Here is a 22,254-nt window from a genome sequence, read left to right on the forward strand (position 1 = left end):
GAGGTTAAGTAAAATTATAATTTTATCAGTTTATCGTAGCCACCTTCGCGACCTTTCCAAGCCACCGTTTCACCTTTCTAACCACCGTTTCCATCATCGAAGAATCAGGACGATTTAGAGATGAAATACAGTAGCTTCATTCTGAAGAGAGCTAAAAAGTTTGATAAAAGCCTTAAGTTTGACAAAACTGATGAGTATTTATTCTCGAGAGTTTATTTAAAACACAATTACAAGTAGGTAAAAATGAACCTTTATGATGGAGGGACTGCCAGTCATCAGCTTGCCAGTTGTTGGGAAGGATTTAGTTGGTTTGGGAGGTTTGGTAGGGGGATAATTAGCATAATCAGTGTGTTTGGGGAAGGGGTAGAGACCAGAGCTAGGAAACCGGACCTCGCATTCTGGTCTTAGCCACCTCTAGTTACTTGTTACCTTTGTGTGAACTTTGGGCAGGTCACCATTTTTGGCTTTTTTTTTTTTTTGGTAACGATTTCATGGCACTTACTATATGCAGACACTCTTCTGAGCTTTGTATGCATATTAATTTATATAATCCCCATCCCTGTGAGGTAGGTATCCTTATTGTCTACATTTTACACCAGGGGATTCAGGCACAGACTAGTTAAATAATTTGCCCAAGAACACCGTATAGAAAGTGGGGGAAACATCTCACATCCAGGCAGCTGCCAGCCAGTCAGCCTGATGATGCTGTGGCACCTGTGAGAGTGTGCAGCACCTAAACCACACCGCCTTTTCAGTATCCCAGATCACATTCTAAATGTGTATGGACAAAAATAATGATTCCTTGAAAAACAGTGAAAAAGACTCACCATTCATTTGGCTTTTAAATATTTTGGTAAATTCTTAAGTGGTTACTTTAATTTGACTAGGGGACCTTTTTAAAAAATGGTTATGAATCCCTTGTAAAATAGCTCTTCATTCATTGATGTACATCTGGATTTTTGTTTGTAGCTCTTGTAATTCATTTCAAAGTCATTAAGATTGAATTGTCTGTGCCATTGTTCACTTGTATTGTGAATAATTTTAAATTGTCTTAGTGTAGTCATGATGAAATTTTAACATCCTGAATTACTAGCCTTATTCAGTGTTCTGAAGCTTCTCAGTTGTTGGGCTTTTTTTTTTTTTTTTTAATGTTTTTATTGATTTTTAGAGGGAGAGAGAGGAACAGCAATGAGAGAACCATCCATCAACTGCCTCCTGCACGCCCCCTACTGGGGATGGAGCCCACAACCCGGGCATGTGCCCTGACTGGGAATCAACCGGCAACTTCTTGGTGCTGTTCAACCAACTGAGCAACACCAGCCAGGGCAAAGCGTCTTCATTTTTAAGGCCTACTCTAAGGGATTGAAAATTCTTGTAAATTTAAGCAGTATTTGGTTTAATAGTGTTTTGTGGAAGTAGCATTTGTTCTTTTTCAATAAATTGCTGATTTTGAGAAATTCTAAGATTTGTAATTATCAAGGAAATCAGATGTGTTAATTTTTGGAAATGAACAATTTCCTTATACTAATAATAAACAATTTACTTATATAAAAATAATAAATAAACAAATAAATAGTTTTATTACACAGTACAACTTAATTGCCACTAAAAAGGAAAAGCAGTTATATCAAGGGAGAATTCTTGCCTGGAAAAGGCCAACCAGTTTGCAGCTTAGAAGCCTTGCAAAGTATAATGTTTGCCCTTAGCATTGTAGGTTTGGCTAATTAAGTCATAATTACCAAGTTCCTTAATGTTTTGTGCATTCCTTTGCTGTATGTGTAAATTAAGATGCAGAGATACCCGACCTCACTGGGTTTTGAATAAATGAGTTATACAGTTGTCCTTCAGTATCCTCAAGGGATTGGTTCCAGGAAACCCTTCCACCACCCCCCTCCCCCATACCAAAATTCCTGGGTGCGCAAGTCTCCCATATAAAAGGTGTGGTGTTTGTAAATAGGCTCCAGTATGCCTACACATCACTTCATTTGCGTGGATTTAGCGAGGTGCTCTGTGCATAGCAAATTCAGGTTTTGCTTTTTGGAATTTTCTGGGATTTTCTTTTCAAATGTTTTCGATTTGGGGTTGGTTGACTCCATGATGCAAAACCTGGGGATACAGAGGGCCAACTGTATATGCAAAGCATTAAACTGCCTAGCACCTAGCAGATGTTGGCGTCTTTATCATTAAATTTATGGTTGGGGAGCAGTGATTGGTTAGATTTGGAAGCGGGAACGTCGCTGTTATTTTCATGCCTACCACCTATTATTCCTTTACCTTGCAGATAGCAGTATCTTTAATAGGTTCTTGCATTTAGCTAATAGTATGATCTAAGTTTTTCGTTCAGTGTAGAAATAATCCTTTCGAACATCCTAATCTTGCTAAATTCCTTTAGTCATTAATCTGTGAGGAACTAATTTGTTTTTTCTTTGCGTCTATCAGCTCAGGAGCTCCCACCTGGGACAATGGTGTGCATTCCTTGTATCGTCATTCCAGTTCTGCTCTGGATCTACAAAAAGTTCCTGGAGCCATACATATACCCTCTGATTTCCCCCTTTGTTAGTCGCATATGGCCTAGAAAAGCTGTGCAAGAATCCAGTGATACAAGCAAAGGCAAAATAGGCTATAAGGTAAGGACATTAAAATACCTCGACTAGGAAGGCTGGGTGAGGGGGTGGTACAGTCAGGGTAAACTATTTGGCTTTTGGAAAGGCAAGTTCTTGGAACCAGAAGCTTCATCAATGTGTCTTAATTTCTTTCTTTTTTAACTGGAGGTGGGAGTGTGGGGGGTTGGCTTTCCCTCCCAGCCTTTCCGGCCCCTGTTTTTCCTCCTGGGGGAGTTACCTTTGTCTTTCCCTCTTCGAAGCTCCAAGGGCTTGTTTCCTGAGCCTGTGCAGCCCAGCTGGCTCACTTCTACTACCTTTATAACTTTCTAAATAAACTTTCTCTTATAATTTGAAAAAAAAATAAGGAATTTGGGTATTGTTTTTTAAAGTAATTAACAGTTGGTTTAAACTAAAGTTTTAAACTAGGCCTCTGATTAATGCAGTTGCTCCTTGCCAATGGCCAAGCTAATAGCCAGTATTTCTTGGCTGCTGAGAGTAATGGTGACTAGCTCATGGGTGCGAAGAGATGACATGAAAAAAAGCCAGTTTCCCTGGTTGATAATTTTGATGGGAGACTTAATTTAGGAGGATCGTAGAGGTTATTTTATTTTATTTTTTTACAAAATGAAGTTATTATTTTTAAATGACTATTTAGAGACAACCTGTTGTTTTTAGCAATGATGCTTGTTACGTTCAACTTCGATTGTGTTCAACTGCACTAAGCCATCCTGCATAATTCTAGAAGCAGAGCTTTTTCATTCTGAAGTTTGTCGACTGTTTTCAAAGAGAGTATCTCTTATGATGAGTGTCTCGTAATAATCTCTAAAATGTTTTTTCATTTTAGGGTGCAGACATAAATGGATTACCAACATCAGGATCGACAGAAATCTCTGATAAAAAGAAAGACTAAAGGCATTGACTCAGGAACCTCCTTGTTTTCAAAATGGACCTAATAATGTGAAGCACCTTCTTTGTAATTGTCTCTGACCTTTTTCTCTTAGAACTAGGGGTGGATGGTTTAGATGTTTGCCTGATACTGATCAGGAAACACATGGTATTTATATTTAGAATGTATTTAGTTATAGTTAATGATCTCATTCCCGAGTTCCTTTTTCATTAACGTAGCTGTAATAGTATGAATGAATAGGAGGTTTGTGCCAGTAGACATTGTTACTACATCGGTCCCTAAGCATCCTTGGGCTTCTAGCTTCTGTTCAGGCTCTTTGAATTTGAGTGGCATGTGTTTTCACTATGAAACAGTACAGTGAGACTGGGCAGTGAAATAAATGAAAGGGAGTGTTTGGAGGTGATAATGACTTGAAACATAAAGTTATAATTACTGCCCAACACAATGGAGCCCCTTATCTGCAAGAGTAGAAATTACAGGTTATTGCTCCGAAGAAAATAGCAACGACAAGAAATTGAGGAAATTTCTTTGGGAAAAATGGAACAGTTTTTACATAAATGTCTAACGTATACTATAAAATTCTAATCTTTGTTGCATTCCTTCTATTCCTACAGAATGTATTAAATATTCAGTTCAGCTTGTGGTTGGGGTTTGGCTTTTTTCTTTTTCTTTTTTTTTAAGTTTAAATATTTCTTAAAAGGGACATTTTTCACCATACCAGAAAGCAGAATTATAATAGCGTGCTGGCATCTGGACAGTTCTGAGACAATAATATATTATTTTTTAATTTAATGAAAAGTTCATGTTCTTTCACTATCATTCCCTCTCCACAGATGTAACCACTGTTAGTTCTTTTGTGTAGCCTTCTAGCAATTTTCTTAACATTCCTTTGTTTTTATTAAATATATCTTTTTATTTTTGTTTTTATTTTTTTATTGATTTTTTACAGAGAGGAAGGGAGAGGGATAGAGAAAAAAAAATCAAACATTGATCAGCCGCCTCCTGCACACCCCCAACTGAGGATGTGCCTGCAACCAAGGTACATGCCCTTGACCGGAATCAAACCTGGGACCTTTCATTCCGCAGGCTGACGCTCTATCCACCGAGCCAAACCAGACAGGGCAAATAATATTGCAAGATGTATAATGTCTCTACTCCCTTAGTCCCCAAAGGCTTTACTCATTTAGCTGTTGCTTTTGTCTTATGTTTTATCTCTATATTTCTAAGTTTTATATATATTGCTATTTTTGGAACTGTCAACTTTCCACATTACTGACTTCCTTCCATGGCTGAGAGATAGCTATCTTACAATGTGTTTCCTCTACTTCTCCCACACATCCTCCATATAGGTTTGTGTAACTATTGGTTAAGTCATTAATCGGTATTTATATCATGATGAGTGTGCCGCACGTCTTCCACTTGCCTCTCCAAATCTCTGCTCCTTTCACCTTACTTTGCTGCCCAAGAAAGCTGCATGGACTCCATCAACAGACTTTCCATGGCCTCTGCGTTCTGTTGGGCCTGGCCAGTGGGGATCTGCAGCAGGGATGGGAGGGAGGAGTGGGGTTAGGGTATTTATTCCCTTGGTTCAACCCTTCTGGGTCTCTTAGACCAGGTGTGTTCCTCAGCCAAAATGCACTCCAAGGTGGCCCACTCCACATGACTCCCTTCAGTTTCCACTAACCTCTCCCCCTCCTCGTCCTTTTGGGCCTAGAACTCACTACTGGCTCCGAGTCACAGCTTTGCTTCATGCCCCCACCCTTCTTTCCTGTGATTAGTGTTGCAGTTTTATGGGTTACATGTGTTTGCAAGTCACCTTAAATACTTTTAGAAAGAAGGGTCTGAACAAACCATCATGAATACTTAGCCCCTGCTCTTTCCCCTTTACGGCATCATCTCTGAACGGAACTTTTGGAATACAAGCAAGCTCTTAGTGGCTTGTCCTACATACTGAGTTTACAGTCATCGAATATCTTCTAGGATCCTTTTCATATGAACTGTATACTACTTTTGTTTGTTTGTTTTTTAGTTTCCAGTCTACAGCATTTCAAATTAAGTGTACTTATTTTTTATACAAAATTCATAAGGTAGAAGAGCGTACACAGATAAAGATTCCTTCCTCCCACCCTGGTGCCCAGGCACCTAGTTCCCCTCCTAGGAGGCAATCAAGGTTACCGGTTTCCTCTTTTTTCTCATTTTTTTATTTTAAGTTTCTCTTTATTTCTTTCTTGAATTGCCTTTATGTACAGACGTCATTTTAAAAATGCACATACACCCGATATTTTCCAAGGAATAGGAGCTGGAAATAAAAGCTCAGGGCAATCAGGAGAACTGAAATTGCCCCAGAGAAGTTCTGAGGAGCACACTTCCTTAAATGCCCTTCATGGCCTCTCCAAGTTTCTCCTGTGAACCTGAGGACAGTCTGACCAGGCTGCACAGCAGCTAGCTCTGTGTTAATTGCATTCAGCTTCTCCTCCATTGCTTGTTTGAGGAGGATGAGTGAAGACGTGATGGCTTCTTTCAGTCATAGGCTTGTGGTAAACTTGCAAGGAGCTCTGGGCACCCTTTGAAGCAGAGCCAACTGCTCAAGCATCTCACTGGACAAAGGTCCCTGATGGGCCCTATGAAACAGCGGAGGTCCTTTCTCATCAACTCCTTCAATAACAGTGCCACTCCACAGGGACGAGACATGGCACCCAGATCTGCACCTTCTCCAAACGGTAGAGCCAGATTGGACACGGCCTGGGTCACACTCACCGTCATTGTCTAATTGTAGGTGAGTCAATGGTTCCGTGTCTCCACTCTGGCTTTCTCAATTACCGTAAAGCAGTGATGGCGAACCTATGACACGCGTGTCAGAGGTGACACACCAACTCATTTTTTGGTTGATTTTTCTTTGTTAAATGGCATTTAAATATATAAAATAAATATCAAAAATATAAATCTTTGTTTTACTATGGTTGCAAATATCAAAAAATTTCTATATGTGACACGGCACCAGAGTTAAGTTAGGGTTTTTCAAAATGCTGACACGCCGAGCTCAAAAGGTTCGCCATCACTGCTGTAAAGCCTTCGCAGCAGCAATTAGCCCGTTCATGGCACAACCTATGTGAGCATCACTCTCTACACACCTTCCTCAATGTTGCTTGGCTCCATGAGCGGGGAGGCAATTCTCTTCTCCACAGCTAGGCACACCCCCTCGGGTGTCTGGATCCCCATGGCGGCAGAACAAGCTTGATAGCCTCGGTGGCATATTCCACTTGAAATAATCTTCCTTCAGGAGAAAAAGTATTCCCACCGCTGTGGTACTCAGACCCAGTGAGGGAAGGAGAACGTGACAGCGACCACATGGGGGTTTTGAAGGCTAACACCGGTGCACCGGTACCCAACTCCCCCACACAGCCACAGGACTAAGGCCCTCCCAGCTTCTTTATATTTCCAGAGATAGTCTCTGCATGCACAAGCAAATACATACAGGTGTATGTATTTTATTAAGACAAAAGTAACATACCATATGCACTGTTTGAGTTTTTTTTTCCAATTAAAAGTATATCTTTAAAAGAAAAAGTATATCTTGAAGATCAGTAGATACTAGGTTGTTCACTGTCTTTTTATGTTTCAAAAACACTATATTTACTCCTAAGAACACACCCTTAAAATATGAGGCAAAAATTGCCAGAATTGAAGGGAGAAATAGATAGTTCTATAATAGTCAGAGACTTTACTACCTCACTTTCAATTATGAATAGAACCAGACAGAAGAAAAATAAGGAAAGAGCTTGAATAACACAATAAACCAATTAAATCTGACACATACAGAACAATACCCAACAACAACAGAATACATATTCTCAAGAGCATGTGGGACATTCTCTAGGATAGATCATATGTTAAGCCACAAATCAAGTCTCAATAGATTTGAAAGATCGATACCATATAAAGTATCCTTGACCACAATGGGAGGAAGTTGGAAATAACAAAAGTATTAAAAATAACAAAAGTAAAACTAGAAAATTTACAAACTTGTAGAAGTTAAACAATAAACTCTTAAAGAAGAAATAAAAAGGCAAATTAGAAAATATCTTGAGACAAATGAAACGAAATATATAACATACCAAAACCTATGGGACACAGTGAAAGCAGTATTTAGGGGGGAATTTATAGCTATAAACACATTAAAAAAGAAGGAAGATCTTAAATCAACAACTTTCAATTTCAAGAACTAGAAAAGAAACCCAAAGCTAGCAGAGGAAGGAAATAGTAAAGATTAGAACAGAGATAAACAAAATAGAGAAAAAAATAGAGACAATGAAACCAAAAGATGGCTTTTCAAAAAGACCAACAAAATTGACAAATCTTTAGCTAGACTGACTAAGAAAGAGAGTAAAGACTCCAATTGCTAAAGTCAGGAATGGAAGTGGAATTACTACTGATGCTACAAAAATAAAATGGATAAGAGTACTGTGAACAATTGTTCACCAACAAAATGGATAACCTAGATTAAAAAAACACACACACATTCTTAGAAAAACAAAACCTCCCAAGACTAAATCATGAAGAAATAGAAGTCCTGAAGAGACATATAATTGGTAAAGGAACTGAATTAGTAATAAAAAAATCTCCCAACAAAGAAAAGCCCTGGACCTTATGGCTTCACTAGTGAATTCTACCAAACATTTAAAGGAGAACATCAATCATTCTCAAACTTTTCCAAAATATCGAAGATAACATTTCCTAACATTAAAAAAAAATGACATTGATATGCATAAGAGATAACCTGTATCTCTTATGTATATCAATGCAAAAATCCTCAAAAAAATACTAGCAAACCAAATTCACCACATAGTTAAAGGATTATGCCCTGCCTGTGTGGCTCAGTGGTTGAGCATCAACCTATGAAACAGGAGGTCACGAGTTTGATTCCCAATCAGGGCACAAGGCCAGGTTTCAGGCTGGATCCCCAGTAGGGGGCATGCAGGAAGCAGCCAATCGATGATTCTCTCTCATCATTGATGTTTCTATCTTTCTCTCCCTCTCCCTTCCTTTCTGAAATCAACAAAAAGACATTGGAGAAAAAAAAAGGAATTATATAGCATGACCAAGTGGACTTTTCCTAGAATGCAAGATGTTCAGAATGGAGTGAGAAAACCCACATGGTCATCTCAATTGATACAGAAAAAAGCGTTTGATAAAATTCAATACCCTTTCATGACAAAAACACTTAACAAATTAGCAATAAAAGAAAACTACTTCAACATAATGAAAGTATATGTGAAAAACCCACAACAAGCCTCACACTCAATAGATCAGGAATAAGGCAAGGATGACGGCCTTTTGCCTGGATAGTACAGGAATTTCTATCCAATTAAGCAAGAAAAGGAAATAAAAGTTATTCAAATTGGAAAAGAAGTAAAATTATCTCTGTTCACAGATGATTTGTAAATAGAAAACCCTAAAGATTCCACAAAAGACTGTTAGCACTAAAAAATTGAATTCAGCAAAGTAACAGGATAAAAAGTCAACACAAAAATCAGTTGCATTGTTATACACCAACAATTAAATATCTGAACAGGAAATTAAGAAAATAATTACATTTACTATAATATCAAAGAGAAAAAAACTTAGGAATTAACTTGACTAAGAAAGTGAAAGACTTGAGACAATGAAAACCAAAAAGGTTGAGGGTTCGATTCCTGATCAAGGCACATACCTAGGTTGAGGGTGTTATCCCCAGTCAGGGCACGTGTGGGACGCAACTAATTGTTGACTCTCTCACATCAGTGTTTTTTTTTCTCTCTCTCTCTCTCTTCCTCTTGCTTTAAAATAAAGCATTTAAAAAAAGACAATGAAAACTACAAAATATTATTGAAATAAACTGAAAGAAATGAAAGATGCTACTTATTATGGGAAAGACATTTTATATTCTTGAGTTGGAAGACAGTAACAGAATATTGTTAAGATGTCAGTATTACCCAAATTCAATACCATCCGTATTAAAATCCCAATGATGTATTTTGCAGAAATGGAAAAACCACAACAATCTTGAAAAAGAAGAGCAAAGTTGGAGGATGCACACTTCCTGATTTCAAAACTTACTACAAAGCTGAAGTAACCAAAACAGTGTGGTACTGTCACAAAAACAAACATATAAGTCAATGAAACAGAATAGAGAGAATAGAGGGATTAGCAATAAACCTTTTACATATGGCTAACTAATTTTTGACAAGAGTTCCAAGACCATTCAATGGGGAGAAGGAAGTCTTTTCAACAAATGGTACTGAGAAAACTGGGTATCTACATGCAAAAGAATAAAGTTGGAGCCTTAGCTAATACTCTATAAAAAAGTTAACACAAAATGGATCAAAGACCTAAACATAAGAGCTACAACATAAAACTCTTATAAGAAAATATAGGGGAAAAGCTTCACAACATTGAATTTGGCAGTGATTTCTTGGATGTGATGCCAAAGGCACAGGCAATAAAAGAAAAAATAGACAAATTGCAGTTTTTTAATAATAAAACTTTTTGACAATATTGCAGTTTTAGACCTGTTAACTGCCTCCATCAAAAATTACTTTCTGAAAGTTAGCCCTCAATAAAAGGGCTTGAATAAGAACAAAGTTAAAAAATTTAACAATGGATAAAATGCTGAAAGTGCTATTCTCCAATTTTTCAGAGCCCTCCAGGGGAATTGCTTGACTTCGGAATGATTATTCGGTTGGAATGAAGAGGAGTGTTAATAAAGTTAAGCCACCAGAATAAGTGGTAAGGACTCCAGCACCAGAGAGGCCAAGCCGCTTCTGAATTTTGCCACGTGGCTATGCAGTTGCCCTGGTGGGGGGGGGGGGGGGGGGGGGGGGGCTACTAACGCCTGAAGGACTACATCTCCCAGAAGTCCGCGCGCCACGCGCCACGTGATCACCGGCTGGTGCGCGCCCTGCCGTTCGGTTCCCAGCTGCGTTCTCGGACGCTTCCCTCTTCTCTCCCAGCCTCCGGGCCTCCGCACCGACGCGGCCCGGGCTGGAGCCGAGCCGGAGCCGGAGTTGCAGAGACGCGGAAACATGGAGGCCTGAGCCTCTGCCACTCGCTCGTCCGTGAGCTGGAAGCGGATCTCCCTGCCGGCTGAGACAGGTGGGCTGGGAGGCCGGCCGGGCCCCCAGCTCCTTGGCAGAGCGGATTGGGGGACACCCTTTCCCCCTCCCCCGGTCAGCGTCAGGAGCTGGGGGCAGCGCCGCCACGGAGGCGGAGAAGGGTCCCTTCCGGCCAGTGGGGGACGGCCCCCGGGAGAGGCTGTGCCCCAGGCCCCTCCCTCCGCCCCGGGTACCGGGGCGCTGAGGGCGGAGCGGTGAGGGGGGTGTAATCCCGGGAGTTGGGGGGGCTCCCCAGGAGCAGGTCGGCCATTCGGGAGATCGGTCTGACAAATGGGCGTGTGCTAGGCAGGGCGGGCAGTAGTGTTTACTTTTTCTTTTTTGACAAGTACATTTTTATTGAGACGTAATTCACATACCATTCAATTCACTTTTAAAGATACAGTTGAAGTACAACTCCGTGGCTTTTGGCATATCCAGAGAGGTGTGCAGCTGATTCTACAACATTTTTATCACCCCGAAAGGACACCATACCCCATGGCAGTCACTCCTCCTCCCCTCACCCGTCCCCTGACACCTAGCGATTGTGCTTTAGCTGAGGGTGAGAGTGGGAATTAGCCCAAGTGTTTTGAACGATGAGGGGTTGGGGGGGTCAGCAGTGGGGATTGAGGGTAGTGGGTGATCAAGCCGATAGGATGAAAGTGCCGGAAAGAGGTAGAAAAGTGATAGGATGGATGTAATAGGGCCAGCAAAGGGGTGCACGCGAGAGACTGACTAGCAGGGCAGTTGGCGTGGGATTCTCGAAAGGGGAGAAAGGAGGTCGGAGGGAGAGGTGTGTAGTGAGAAGGCACGTGCTGAAAGAGAGGAAAACATGGGGGGCGGAGGGGTGCAGCGCAGGGCAACCTTACAGAGGAGCAAGGCATTGGGCTGATGAGTTGAGGGCTCAGGAGAGGAACAGAGCTAGAGAATCCGTAGGAATCAGTAAATGGTGGCTGGCGAGCTTGAAGTTTATAACTATATAGGTTTCCAGAGTGACCATTCTGCTCTGTAGTTTGTATTTTAGGTAATCCACTGGGCAACGCAGATAGACTGGGCAAGTACAAATATTCCCATTCTGCAGATGAAGTCTCTTAGAGGTGAGGTGACTTGCTGAATCTCATAAGGTTACTACACAAGGAAGAATGACGTGAGGATTAAAGAATAATTGATGAGCCCTAACCGGTTTGGCTCAGTGGATAGAGCGTCAGCCTGCGGACTCAAGGGTCCCAGGTTCGACTCCGGTCAAGGGCATGTACCTTGGTTGTGGGAACATCCCCAGTAGGGGGTGTGCAGGAGGCAGCTGATCGATGTTTCTAACTCTCTATCCCTCTCCCTTCCTCTCTGTAAAAAATCAATAAAATATTTAAAAAAAAAAAGAATTGATGAAACTTTCAGTTGCAGGTGGATTACATGGCAGAGAATTGAGGTGGGGCAATGTTACAGGAAGGAGATGCAACTATTAAATATATTAAGAGGTCTATATTATTTGATGGGTCAAGTCTTTGTTCTTGTACCCTTTGAATATAGAAAAGTTCAAGCAGTGGAATAATATACCCCCATGTACCCATTCCTCAACTCCATCAGTTAGTAACTCAGGGTAACTTAGTTTTATCTATACCCCTATCCATTCATATCCCTACTCCCAATTATTTTAAAGCAGATCATCAGTATGCCATTTCATTTGTAAATATTTGAGTATACTGTATATCTGTAGAATAGTTAGTCACTCTTTTTTTAAAAAAATACATCTGTATTTATTTCATTGAGGAAGGGAGAGGGAAAGAGAGATAGCAAATTCAATGATGAAAGAGAATCGTTGATCGACTGCCTCCTGCACATCCCCAGCTGGGGCTCATGTGCCCTGATCAGGAATCGAACCATGACCTCCTCCTGGTTCATAGGTCGACGCTCAACCACTGAGCCACGCTGGCCAGGCCACTCTCTTTTTAATAGACCCACAATACCATTATCACACCTAACCTTTAATAGTAAGCTCTTAATATCAGTATCTAGGACTTATTTTTTAAATGTGGCATTTGTTTTATACAAGGGAATAAGCAGTGCAAACACTTTGATGTTAGACGCTGAAAAATAGAATTGTTTTCCTTTTTGTTTTTTTTTAAATCCTCACCTGAGGATATTTCTCCATTGGTTTTTAGAGAGTAGAAGAGAGAGAGGGAAAGACAGAAATATTGATGTGAGAAACACACATTGATTGGTTGCCTCCTGCACATGCCTGGACCAGGGCCTGGGTGGGGGAGGAGCCTGAAACCAAGGTACATGTCCTTGACCGGAATCGAGCCCAGGACCCTTTGGTCCACAGGCCAACACTCTATCCACTTCTGCCCAAACCAGCTAGGACAGAAATGCAGACACCAGGCTGGTTGGGGAGAGGGGCGGTAGAGGCAGAATAGGTGAAGGTGGTTCAAAGGTACAAACTTCCAGTTATAAGATAAGTCCTCCGAATGTGATGTATAGCATGGTGACTATAGTCAGTAACACTATATTGCATCCGAGGCACATGCCCCGCTGGAATTGGACCCAGGACCCTTCAGTCCATGGGCCAACGCTCTATACACTGAGCCAAACCAGCCAGGGCTGTTTTCTGTGTGTTTTTTTAAAAAAATATTTTTATTGACTTCAGGGAGGAAGGGAGAGGGAGAGAGAGAGCTAGAAACATCAATAATGAGAGAGAATCATTGATTGGCTGCCTCCTGCACACCCCTCACTGGGGAATGGAGCCTGTAACCTGGGCATGTGCCCTGACCGGCAATTGAACCGTGACCTCCTGATTCATAGGTTGACTCTCAACCAACGGGCCACACTGGCTGGGCTCTTTCCAGTTTCTTATTCTGTCATCCCTGGGGTGTGGCTCTTGATTTCTGGGTCCAGGATGGCTGCTGGTGGTCTTGCTAGTATCCAAGTAGCAGGATGGAGGAAGAGACAGAGAGGTGGCTGGACACTCTTAAGGGAAGTTCTGTGTAATTCAGTGATAACCAATACTTAGTCATGTGATCTTTCTGGCTGCAAGAGAGGTTGGGAAATGTATCTTAGCTGGACAGGAATGTGCTCAGCCAAAAATAGGAGTTGTTACTATAAGAGAGGAAGGTCTGGAGATTGAGGTAGGCGATTGGTGTTTCTACCATACTTCATAATTAGTTTCTCTGTGAACTCAAGAATAACCTACACACTTCCCAGATTTCTAGGTTTGAATCCTAGTTGTGTTATATATGTGCCTTGGTGTGTTACTCAATCTTTTTGAGCTTTAGCATTCTCAACTGTAAAATGGAGCTAATATTTACTTTAGATGCTTGTTAGAATTAAATGAAAATATTTCTTATGTATCTGGCAACATAATACTAGTACACTCCAAATACTAGTTTTTCTTTCTCCTCTCTCAGGTTTCTGGACTTGGATATCTGAATGGGTAGAGTGAAAAAGAGAAATTGGAGATGGATAGGGGAGGATACACAGTTCAGTACTGGGCACATTGTCACCCAGAGGATAATGTATGGCAGGCAGACAGATAAATGGTATGTCACCCGCAAGACAGTTCTGGACTGGTCATGGATATTTTGAAATCATCAGTGTATAGGGGAAGACTTCACTGATCTAGAAGACTCAGGGATGTATACAACTTTAGAGTTACAATGGGCAAAGTAGGCATGTCCTTGAGTAAGTCTCCCCATAACGCAGTGGTTCTCAACCTTCTGGCCCTTTAAATACAGTTCCTCATGTTGTGACCCAACCATAAAATTATTTTTGCTGCCACTTCATAACTGTAATGTTGCTACTGTTATGAATCATAATGTAAATATCTGATATGCAGGATGGTCTGAGGCGACCCCTGTGAAAGGGTCGTTCGACTGCCAAAGGGGTTGTGACCCACAGGTTGAGAACCGCTGCCATAACGCATGAAGCAGCAGCTTGCTTTCTGGCCTTGTTTGCTTCCACTTTGATTCTCTCCCACTCCAGCCATGTTGAACTTCTTTAAATTCCTGGAATGGGCCCTGTCTGTTTCTGTCTTACCCCTAGGCCTTGACACATGCTATTCTCTTCACTTTGAAAATTTTCTGAACCCCCCAACCAAGACAACCCATCTTTCCCTTCAGGTCTCAGCTTTTATGGCATGACTCCTGGGAAGCTTTCACTAAGTCTTGAATGGTTGCCATATTATCATTTCATGTCCGCTTATCTGTTTCTCTTCCTCAACTGTAAATAAACTCCACTCCCAGTTTTAACGTTGCCATTTAGCATTGTGCTGGCCACATAGAGGGCACTCAGGAAATATCAGCAGACTCCTGGTACTTATATTACCATAATATGATATCTCTTCAGTAGTGCTAGTTTGTTTTGCAACGCTGCACTGTTCTTTTAGTGTTTGCACATTGAGTTGTTTATATGAATCAATGATTGTGAAATAGTAAAGCACATTCTTCCTAACTTATTTAAAAGTTAACTTTTCTACTTAAAGTAATACTTGCATGTTGAGGTAATACTAGAAGGTATATTATAAAAAACCAGCAGTATCCTTCTTTCTTCGCCTGGGCCTCAGAGGCAACTGCTTTTAACTGTGTTTATAATTGTCTAAATGTCTATTTTGTGATCTATCAATTTTAGATAATACCCATTGACTCCTTGTTATGGTAAATGCATGCATGACCTCCTCCTTCCCCTACTTCTGGGCTTTCCAGTACAGATAATTATATACAGTGGGGCCTTGACTTACGAGTGTACCGACTAACGAGTTTTTTGAGATCCCAGCTGTCTCTCGGCTGATTTTTTGCATTGAGTTGATAGAGTAATTTGAGTTAACGAGCTCCTTAAGACCAGTCGCTATAACGTGCACTGACCACCAGGGGTCAGGTGCTCAATGCGGGAGCTGCCACCTGGTGGTGAGTGCACTCCCACAGCCAACCTCCCGCAGTCCCTCCCCCTGGCCGGCTGGCCCTGATCAGCCCCAATCGGGACTGGGAGCGACGGGCTGATCAGCCCCAAAGGGACCCGACCTGTGCATGAATTCATGCACCAGGCATCTAGTATAGATATATACAAATTCTTGGTTAAGTTAGTGTTTACATTATTTTGACTACATAAATATTGCTCACTGCTGAGCTGAGTAATTTACCTTGTTTCCATGCCCACCTGCCCCCACCATTTGCTTATTTTTCCATGAACATATTACTGACTTTTACCAAATGCTTTGAAAGACCTGTGGGGATTGGGCCCCAGGAAACTAATGCAGGGTGTTACTCTGGCCACCGCTGTTGCTGTGCGTGATGAGTTGTTTTTGTCTGTGTCCCAGAGGCTTCTCATCTTCGTTGCCTTTGTTATTAGCATGCACACAAGGTAAGGTAACTCTCAGGCCCTGCACAGTTTCTGACTTGGCAGGAACATCCCTCTGTTTTGTTTGTGCTATCTTTTTAGAACTCCTGTAATTGTTAAGACCTTCTAAATAGGTCTTCTAATGTTCAGTCTCCTGTTTTCCATCTGTTTGTCTTCTTTTTTAAAATTTATTATGGCAGTTTCCTTGGCCTCCTTTCTATTGAATTTTTTATCTTATTTTTAATTTCAAGTGTCATTCCTTTTTTAAAAAAATATTTTTATTGATTTCAGAGAGAGGAAGGTAGATGGCAAGAGAGATAGAAACATCAGTAATGAGAGAGAATCATTGATTGGCTGCCTCCTGCACACCCCACACTGGGGATCTAGCCTGCAACCCTGGCATGTGCCCTAACTGGGAATTGAACTGTGACCTCATGGTTCATAGGTTGACGTTCAACCACTGAGCCACCGTGGCTGGGCTGTGAATGCTTTTTAGAAAATCCAGATGCCTGGGTCCTACCCTGATATTCTGAATTTTTTGAGGCCCAGGCATTTGTATTTTTAGCCACATGCTTCTCAGGTGTTTTTCATGTACATTTAAGTTTGAGAGCTACTGGTTTGGATGGTAGTTGGAAAGTGATCTTTCAGACTGTGGAGGGCCTTGAATGTCAGACAGTTGAGGAATCATTGAATGTTTTTGAGCTGTTGAGTGAAATGACGAAAGTGGTTATTTTACTAATATTAAAAATAAATTGTTTTTGACCTTTTATTTGGCTAATCATACACTGTGCCAGGTTGTTGTTTTTTAATCCTTACCCGAGGACATGCTTAGAGGAAGGAAGAGAGAGAGAGAGAGAGAGAGAGCGAGAGAGCGAGAGAGAGAAAAACATCTTTCTGAGAGAGAAGCATTGATTGGTTGCCTCTGTATTCACGTTGGCGCAACCCAATGTGCCCTGACCGGGAATTGAGCCCGAGACCCTTCGGTGCATGAGCTGACACACTAACCACTTAGCCCAGTGGTTCTCAACCTTCCTAATGCCGTGACCCTTTAATACAGTTCCTCATGTTGTGGTGACCCCCAATTTCAATGTTACAAATTGAACATAATTAAAGCATAGTGATTAATCACAAAAACAATATGTAATTACATATGTGTTTTCCGATGGTCTTAGGCGACCCCTGTGAAAGGGTCCTTCGACCCCCAAAGGGGTCGCGACCCACAGGTTGAGAACCGCTGACTTAGCCACACTGGCCTGGGCTGAGTGCATTGTATGGATCATCTTGCTTCATCCTATAATATCTTATGAGTTGTAAGTATTGTTGTTTTTCCCATAATGCAGTGAGGTTTTATAAGTTGTAAATGGAGATTCAGACTGATTCTTATACAGACTTAACAGAATCTAGCTCACACTAGAACCTTTCTTCATTGCAATGCTGGACTGAATTTCCTGTTTCTTTTAAGGATTAATGCAGTAGTGGAGTGCGAACAGTGAGTCTAAGTGGAAAGATTGGAAGTAAAGACACCTGGATATTGTTGCACTAAGTCATGTGAGATTATAGAAGCCTGGTCTAGCATGGAGGCAGTGGGAATATAAAGGAAGAGATGGATTTGAAAGACGCTATGTAGCACTGTGGATGTTGTGGAAGAACCCACAGGACTTGTTGATGTCATTGGAGTCACCCTATAGCAGTGATGGTGAACCTTTTGAGCTCGGCGTGTCAGCATTTTGAAAAACCCTAACTTAACTCTGGTGCCGTGTCACATATAGAAATTTTTTGGTATTTGCAACCATAGTAAAACAAAGACTTATATTTTTGATATTTATTTTATATATTTAAATGCCATTTAACAAAGAAAAATCAACCAAAAAAATGAGTTCGTGTGTCACCTCTGACACGTGTGTCATAGGTTTGCCATCACTGCCCTATAGTGTAGTAAAGACCAGGGATTCTGGAATGAGATGACCTGGGTTCAAATCCTGGCTCTGCCACTTATGACCTCTGGGGCCTTGGGGAAGTTACTTAACCCTTCTGTACCTTAGCTTCCTCATCTGTAAAATGAGAACATTATGACCACCTCTTAGAGTTGTTCATAGGGACGAAATGAAGCAGTAATTATACAGCACTTAGCCTAGTTTCTGACATAGATCTGGCCGAGTAAAAGTACCATTGCACATACTGTTCCCTCTGTCTCAGATGCTCCTGTGTGTTTTCATAGCTTTTTGTGTATAAATAACTCCATTGTGATACATACCATATGTGTTAAATAGGCTTTGGGTTCATGAATGGCAAGGAACTTGGTCTTAATCATTTTTACATGTTCAGTTTCCAGCATAACACCTGACATTTATAGGACGTGTGTAATAGGTATTTATGGAATGAATGGTTGGTTATGTGAGTGAGAATTTGAGGAAAAAAGGCTTGGAGGGGTTGCTTATTTTGGGGGGCAATGTTAAAATCTGTTTTAAAATTTATGATGATATTAAGACATCAAATTGAAATGGCCATTAAGTAAAGATTTATGCTTGGATTTTGACTGAGAAGTCAGGATAAAATATTAGTTCTGGGGTCACTCACATAGAGGTTAAAACACAAGCCAGAGCACATTCAGATCCTTCCTGAAGGAGAGAAGGTAAAGAGAGTACAATCCACTTATTTAACAACAATAATTTTTTTTTACTTTAAATTATTAATTAGGAACTAGAGGCCCGGTGCAGAAAAATTTGTGCACTGGGGGGGGGGGTCCCCTCAGCCTGGCCTGTGCCCTCTCACAGTCTGGGACCCCTCGGGGGATGACCACCTGCTGGTTTAGGCTCGCTCCCTGGGGAATTGGGCCTAAGCTGGCAGTCAGACATCACTCTGGCAGCCCGGGAGCCCTCGGGTGATGTCCACTTGTCAGCGGGGAGCAGGCCTAAGCTGCAGTCGGACATCCTTAGCGCTGCTGAGGAGGCGGGAGAGGCTCCTACCACCACCGCTGTACTGGCAGCTGTCAGCTTGGCTTGTGGCTGAGCAGAGCTCCCCCTGTGGGAGTGCACTGACCACCAGGGGGCAGCTCCTGCATTGAGCGTCTGCCCCCTGGTGGTCAGTGTGTGTCATAGTGACCAGTCATTCCCAGTCTTTCTGATATTAGGGTCAGTTTGCATATTACCCTTTTATTATATAGGATAATCTACCTCAGGAGATATGTCATATATACTACAGAAAAATCACATTCCAGGGTAGTTTTTACATAATGAGAACTTCAGGGGAGTAGTGGAAGTTGAGAGGGCAAACTGGTTTTGAGAGGGAGGATGGAATCAGTTTTGCACACACATGTTCTTGACTACATTGCATTAAAATAGGGTCTTTTGAATCCCTGGCTGGGTTGCTCAGTTGGTTAGAGCATATACACTCATGTTGTGGTTCGATCCCTGGTCAGGACACATGCAAGAGTTAACCACTGGGTACATAGATAAGTGGAACAACAAATTGATGTTTCTCTCATCTCTCTCTACTCCCTTCTCTTCCTCTCTCTAAAATCAATAAATAAAAATTTAGAAAAACAGGTCCTTTGAAAGGTTTACTTCTAATGGCATAAGCCATAGCATACTTCTTGTTTTTAGTATAGACTTATGTGAGGGGCATTGTTACCCACAAAATTATTGCTTATATGTTACAGAATTAAAATATGTTATCCTTGAGTTTAAAAAAATCTTCAGTATCTTAGGGATCTAGGTAGAACTGGCATTCTGGTCAGAAGTTGGGACTAGGAGAGGTTTGAGAGTAACATGGAAGCCACTAGTGAAACCAGGAGAAGAAAGGCTCAGTTACTGACAAATGGAGAGAAAGAAGAGCTGAGAGCCTAGGAAGTCTTGAGGCACAGCAAGAGGGAAAAGCAATAGGACTCTTAGGAGGCGAGCTGATTGGATACAGGGTTTTTCTTTTTCTTTTCTTTTTAAAATATATTTTATTGATATTTTACAGAGAGGAAGGGAGAGGGATAGAGAGTTAGAAACATCCATGAGAGAGAAACATCCATCAGCTGCCTCCTGCACACCCCCTACTGGGGATGTGCCCGCAACCAAGGTACATGCCCTTGACCGGAATCGAACCTGGGACTCTTCAGTCCACAGGCCAACGCTCTAGCCACTGAGCCAAACTGGTCAGGGCTATAACAAAATTTTTGATATCCATTTATTTACTGATGGACATTTGGGTTGCTTCCATAATCCTATAATTATTTTGAAGAGACAAAAATGATATGAGATAAAAATGTAAGTATTAAATAAAAGGGGATGCTTTATGATCCTTGGCAGAAGAGATGCCAGTGGACCTCAGTTCTCTGCTTTGCTTTCTGTGAGGGTGGGGAGCAGGTGGACTTTCTGACAGGGGTACTTCAGTGGCTAGTCTTCGCTTGTTCCTTGGGCATTTCAGCTGCTTCGGGCACTGCCTTCACTCTGCTCAGCAGATAGTACCCTGTTGTTGCTGCCTAGGGGCGTGAGGTACGCCCATTCTAAGATCTACAAGTATAGATTCTGACTTTTGTGTTTGTGTTGGTTAAGACAGATGTTAGCTCCATTTTTCTCCTTGTAACTTTGTATCTGATGTCTCATATATTTAAAAATAAAGAAAGGTTCTGATTTCCTCTAGTATGTTTACAGTTTTTTTACATTTAGGTCAAGGGGAAGGAAAAGTTTGAGGATTATTTTGAATAAGTTTGAAATTTCTTTTCATTTTTTTCTAGGTTGTCTTTTGGAAATGAAGGTTTAAGGGCAAGTTGTCTACCAGATTAGAAGATGGGATCAAACAGCAGCAGAATTGGTGATCTTCCTAAAAATGAGTACTTAAAAAAGTTATCAGGCACAGAATCTGTCTCTGAGAATGACCCGTTCTGGAATCAGCTTCTCTCATTTTCTTTCCCTGCACCAACCAGCAGGTAAGAGATCACTTGGAGATTAAAATTTGTATAGAGGGCCACATACATTTGTGTGGTATGCTCAGTTAAAAAAAATTTTTTTTAATGTCTCTTTGTCCATTTATCCATCCATCTATCCATCCATTATCTGCCTGTCTGTTTATCATACATGTACCAGTAGAAAATCCAAAAGGTAGAAAAGTAGGAAGTAAGTTTTTCTTTCTTTTCTTCCACTCAACCAACAACCACCTCCCTTCCCCAGAGATGATTCCTGGTAGCAGTTTTTTTTTTTAATCCTTCTAAAGATAGTACAAGGTTATTTAAGCATATATCTCATATAGTTTTGCAAAATTGTTTAAACACAAGTGGTAGCATACTACACATATCTTGCTTTTTCTTTTTTTGCTTGCTATCTCTGGCTTTTTCTTCCCATTTAATTAAAATATATCTAAGCATATATGCAACTGCCTTTTTCTTTTAAATGTCTGCAGAATATTTATAGAATATAATCAGTTTTCTCTTGGTGGACATTTACGTAGATTGTTTCCAGTCTTCTGCTGTAACACATAATGCTACATACATTATTTCTCATGCATACAAATATATCTCTAGTTTAGAAAGTAAAAATGCTGGGTCAGACTGCATATGCAGTTGTTATCTTGGTAGATATTGCCAAACTGTGCTCCATGGAAGTTGTAACAATTTATACTACTGCCAGCAATGTGTGAGAAGGTAAATTTCCGCACACCTTTGTCAATTTAATGCATTTTTAGACTTTTTGACCTTTGTCAGTTTGATAGGTGAAAACCAATATTTCACGTTTAAACTGATTCCTGAGCCAGAGGAAAGGGGGCTTGGGAATAGGAGAGGACTGGTCCAGGTAGGGAACAGCATAAGGAAAGCCCAGTGGTGAGGAATGACATGTCAAGTGTGCGAAACTTAAGAGGAGTGGTGAGGGAGGAGGTTTGGAAGATTTGAGGGTTCTGGTGAAAAATATTAATGAGTTTTGATTTTGTCCTAATATCAGTAGAAACCATGGAAAGATTTTCATCAGAAAGGGCATGATCAGATTTTCACTTTTTTTGATATTCTAATTGTATAATATTGTGGTAATCACTCCATCATTCAGCAGAAATTATTACTTCCTGACTTGTTTTGTTTTTTTAAAATAATTCAGTTATAAAATCAGATATACAAATTCCAGCCATATTCTAGATATGCAAGTAAAAAATCAGAGGGTACATGGAGACTGTGTGGGATAGGCAGGATTTCAGGATTCTGGAAAATATTTTGGAGGGGTTGCAATATGAACAGAGCCCCAAAGAAGGTGGATGACTTAGAAGCAGAGCAAGCAAGAAGGAGAATTCTGACATTTTTATTTTATTTTATATTTTATTT

General features: G+C 40.9%; 2 protein-coding genes across 7 annotated transcripts in view; both read left to right on the forward strand.

Annotated features, from left to right (window-relative positions):
• Positions 1–2,383: 2,383 nt before the first annotated feature.
• LOC102251698 (chromosome unknown open reading frame, human C18orf32) lies at positions 2,384–4,297 on the forward strand. Its single transcript, XM_005884488.2, has 2 exons — positions 2,384–2,627; positions 3,448–4,297. Exons 1-2 carry the CDS (start codon positions 2,463–2,465, stop codon positions 3,511–3,513), a joined length of 231 nt encoding a protein of 76 aa, XP_005884550.1. The 5' UTR covers positions 2,384–2,462; the 3' UTR covers positions 3,514–4,297.
• A 6,111-nt stretch (positions 4,298–10,408) lies between these two features.
• The window catches only part of DYM (dymeclin), a 239,778-nt gene continuing 227,932 nt past the window's right edge, over positions 10,409–22,254 (forward strand). For 2 of the 6 annotated variants that reach the window (XM_014531964.1, XM_014531966.1), the window contains exons 1-2: positions 10,410–10,641; positions 20,686–20,877. In XM_014531964.1, coding sequence (XP_014387450.1) covers positions 20,738–20,877 — 140 coding nt within the window. In that variant the 5' untranslated portion in view covers positions 10,410–10,641; positions 20,686–20,737. Of the gene's footprint in view, positions 10,642–20,685; positions 20,878–22,254 lie in introns of all 6 variants that reach the window. The other 4 variants (XM_014531962.1, XM_005884490.2, XM_014531965.1 and 1 more) reach the window with 3 other exon arrangements.

Source organism: Myotis brandtii, unplaced genomic scaffold, assembly GCF_000412655.1.
Source record: "Myotis brandtii unplaced genomic scaffold, ASM41265v1 scaffold833, whole genome shotgun sequence".
Lineage (NCBI taxonomy): Eukaryota > Metazoa > Chordata > Mammalia > Chiroptera > Vespertilionidae > Myotis > Myotis brandtii.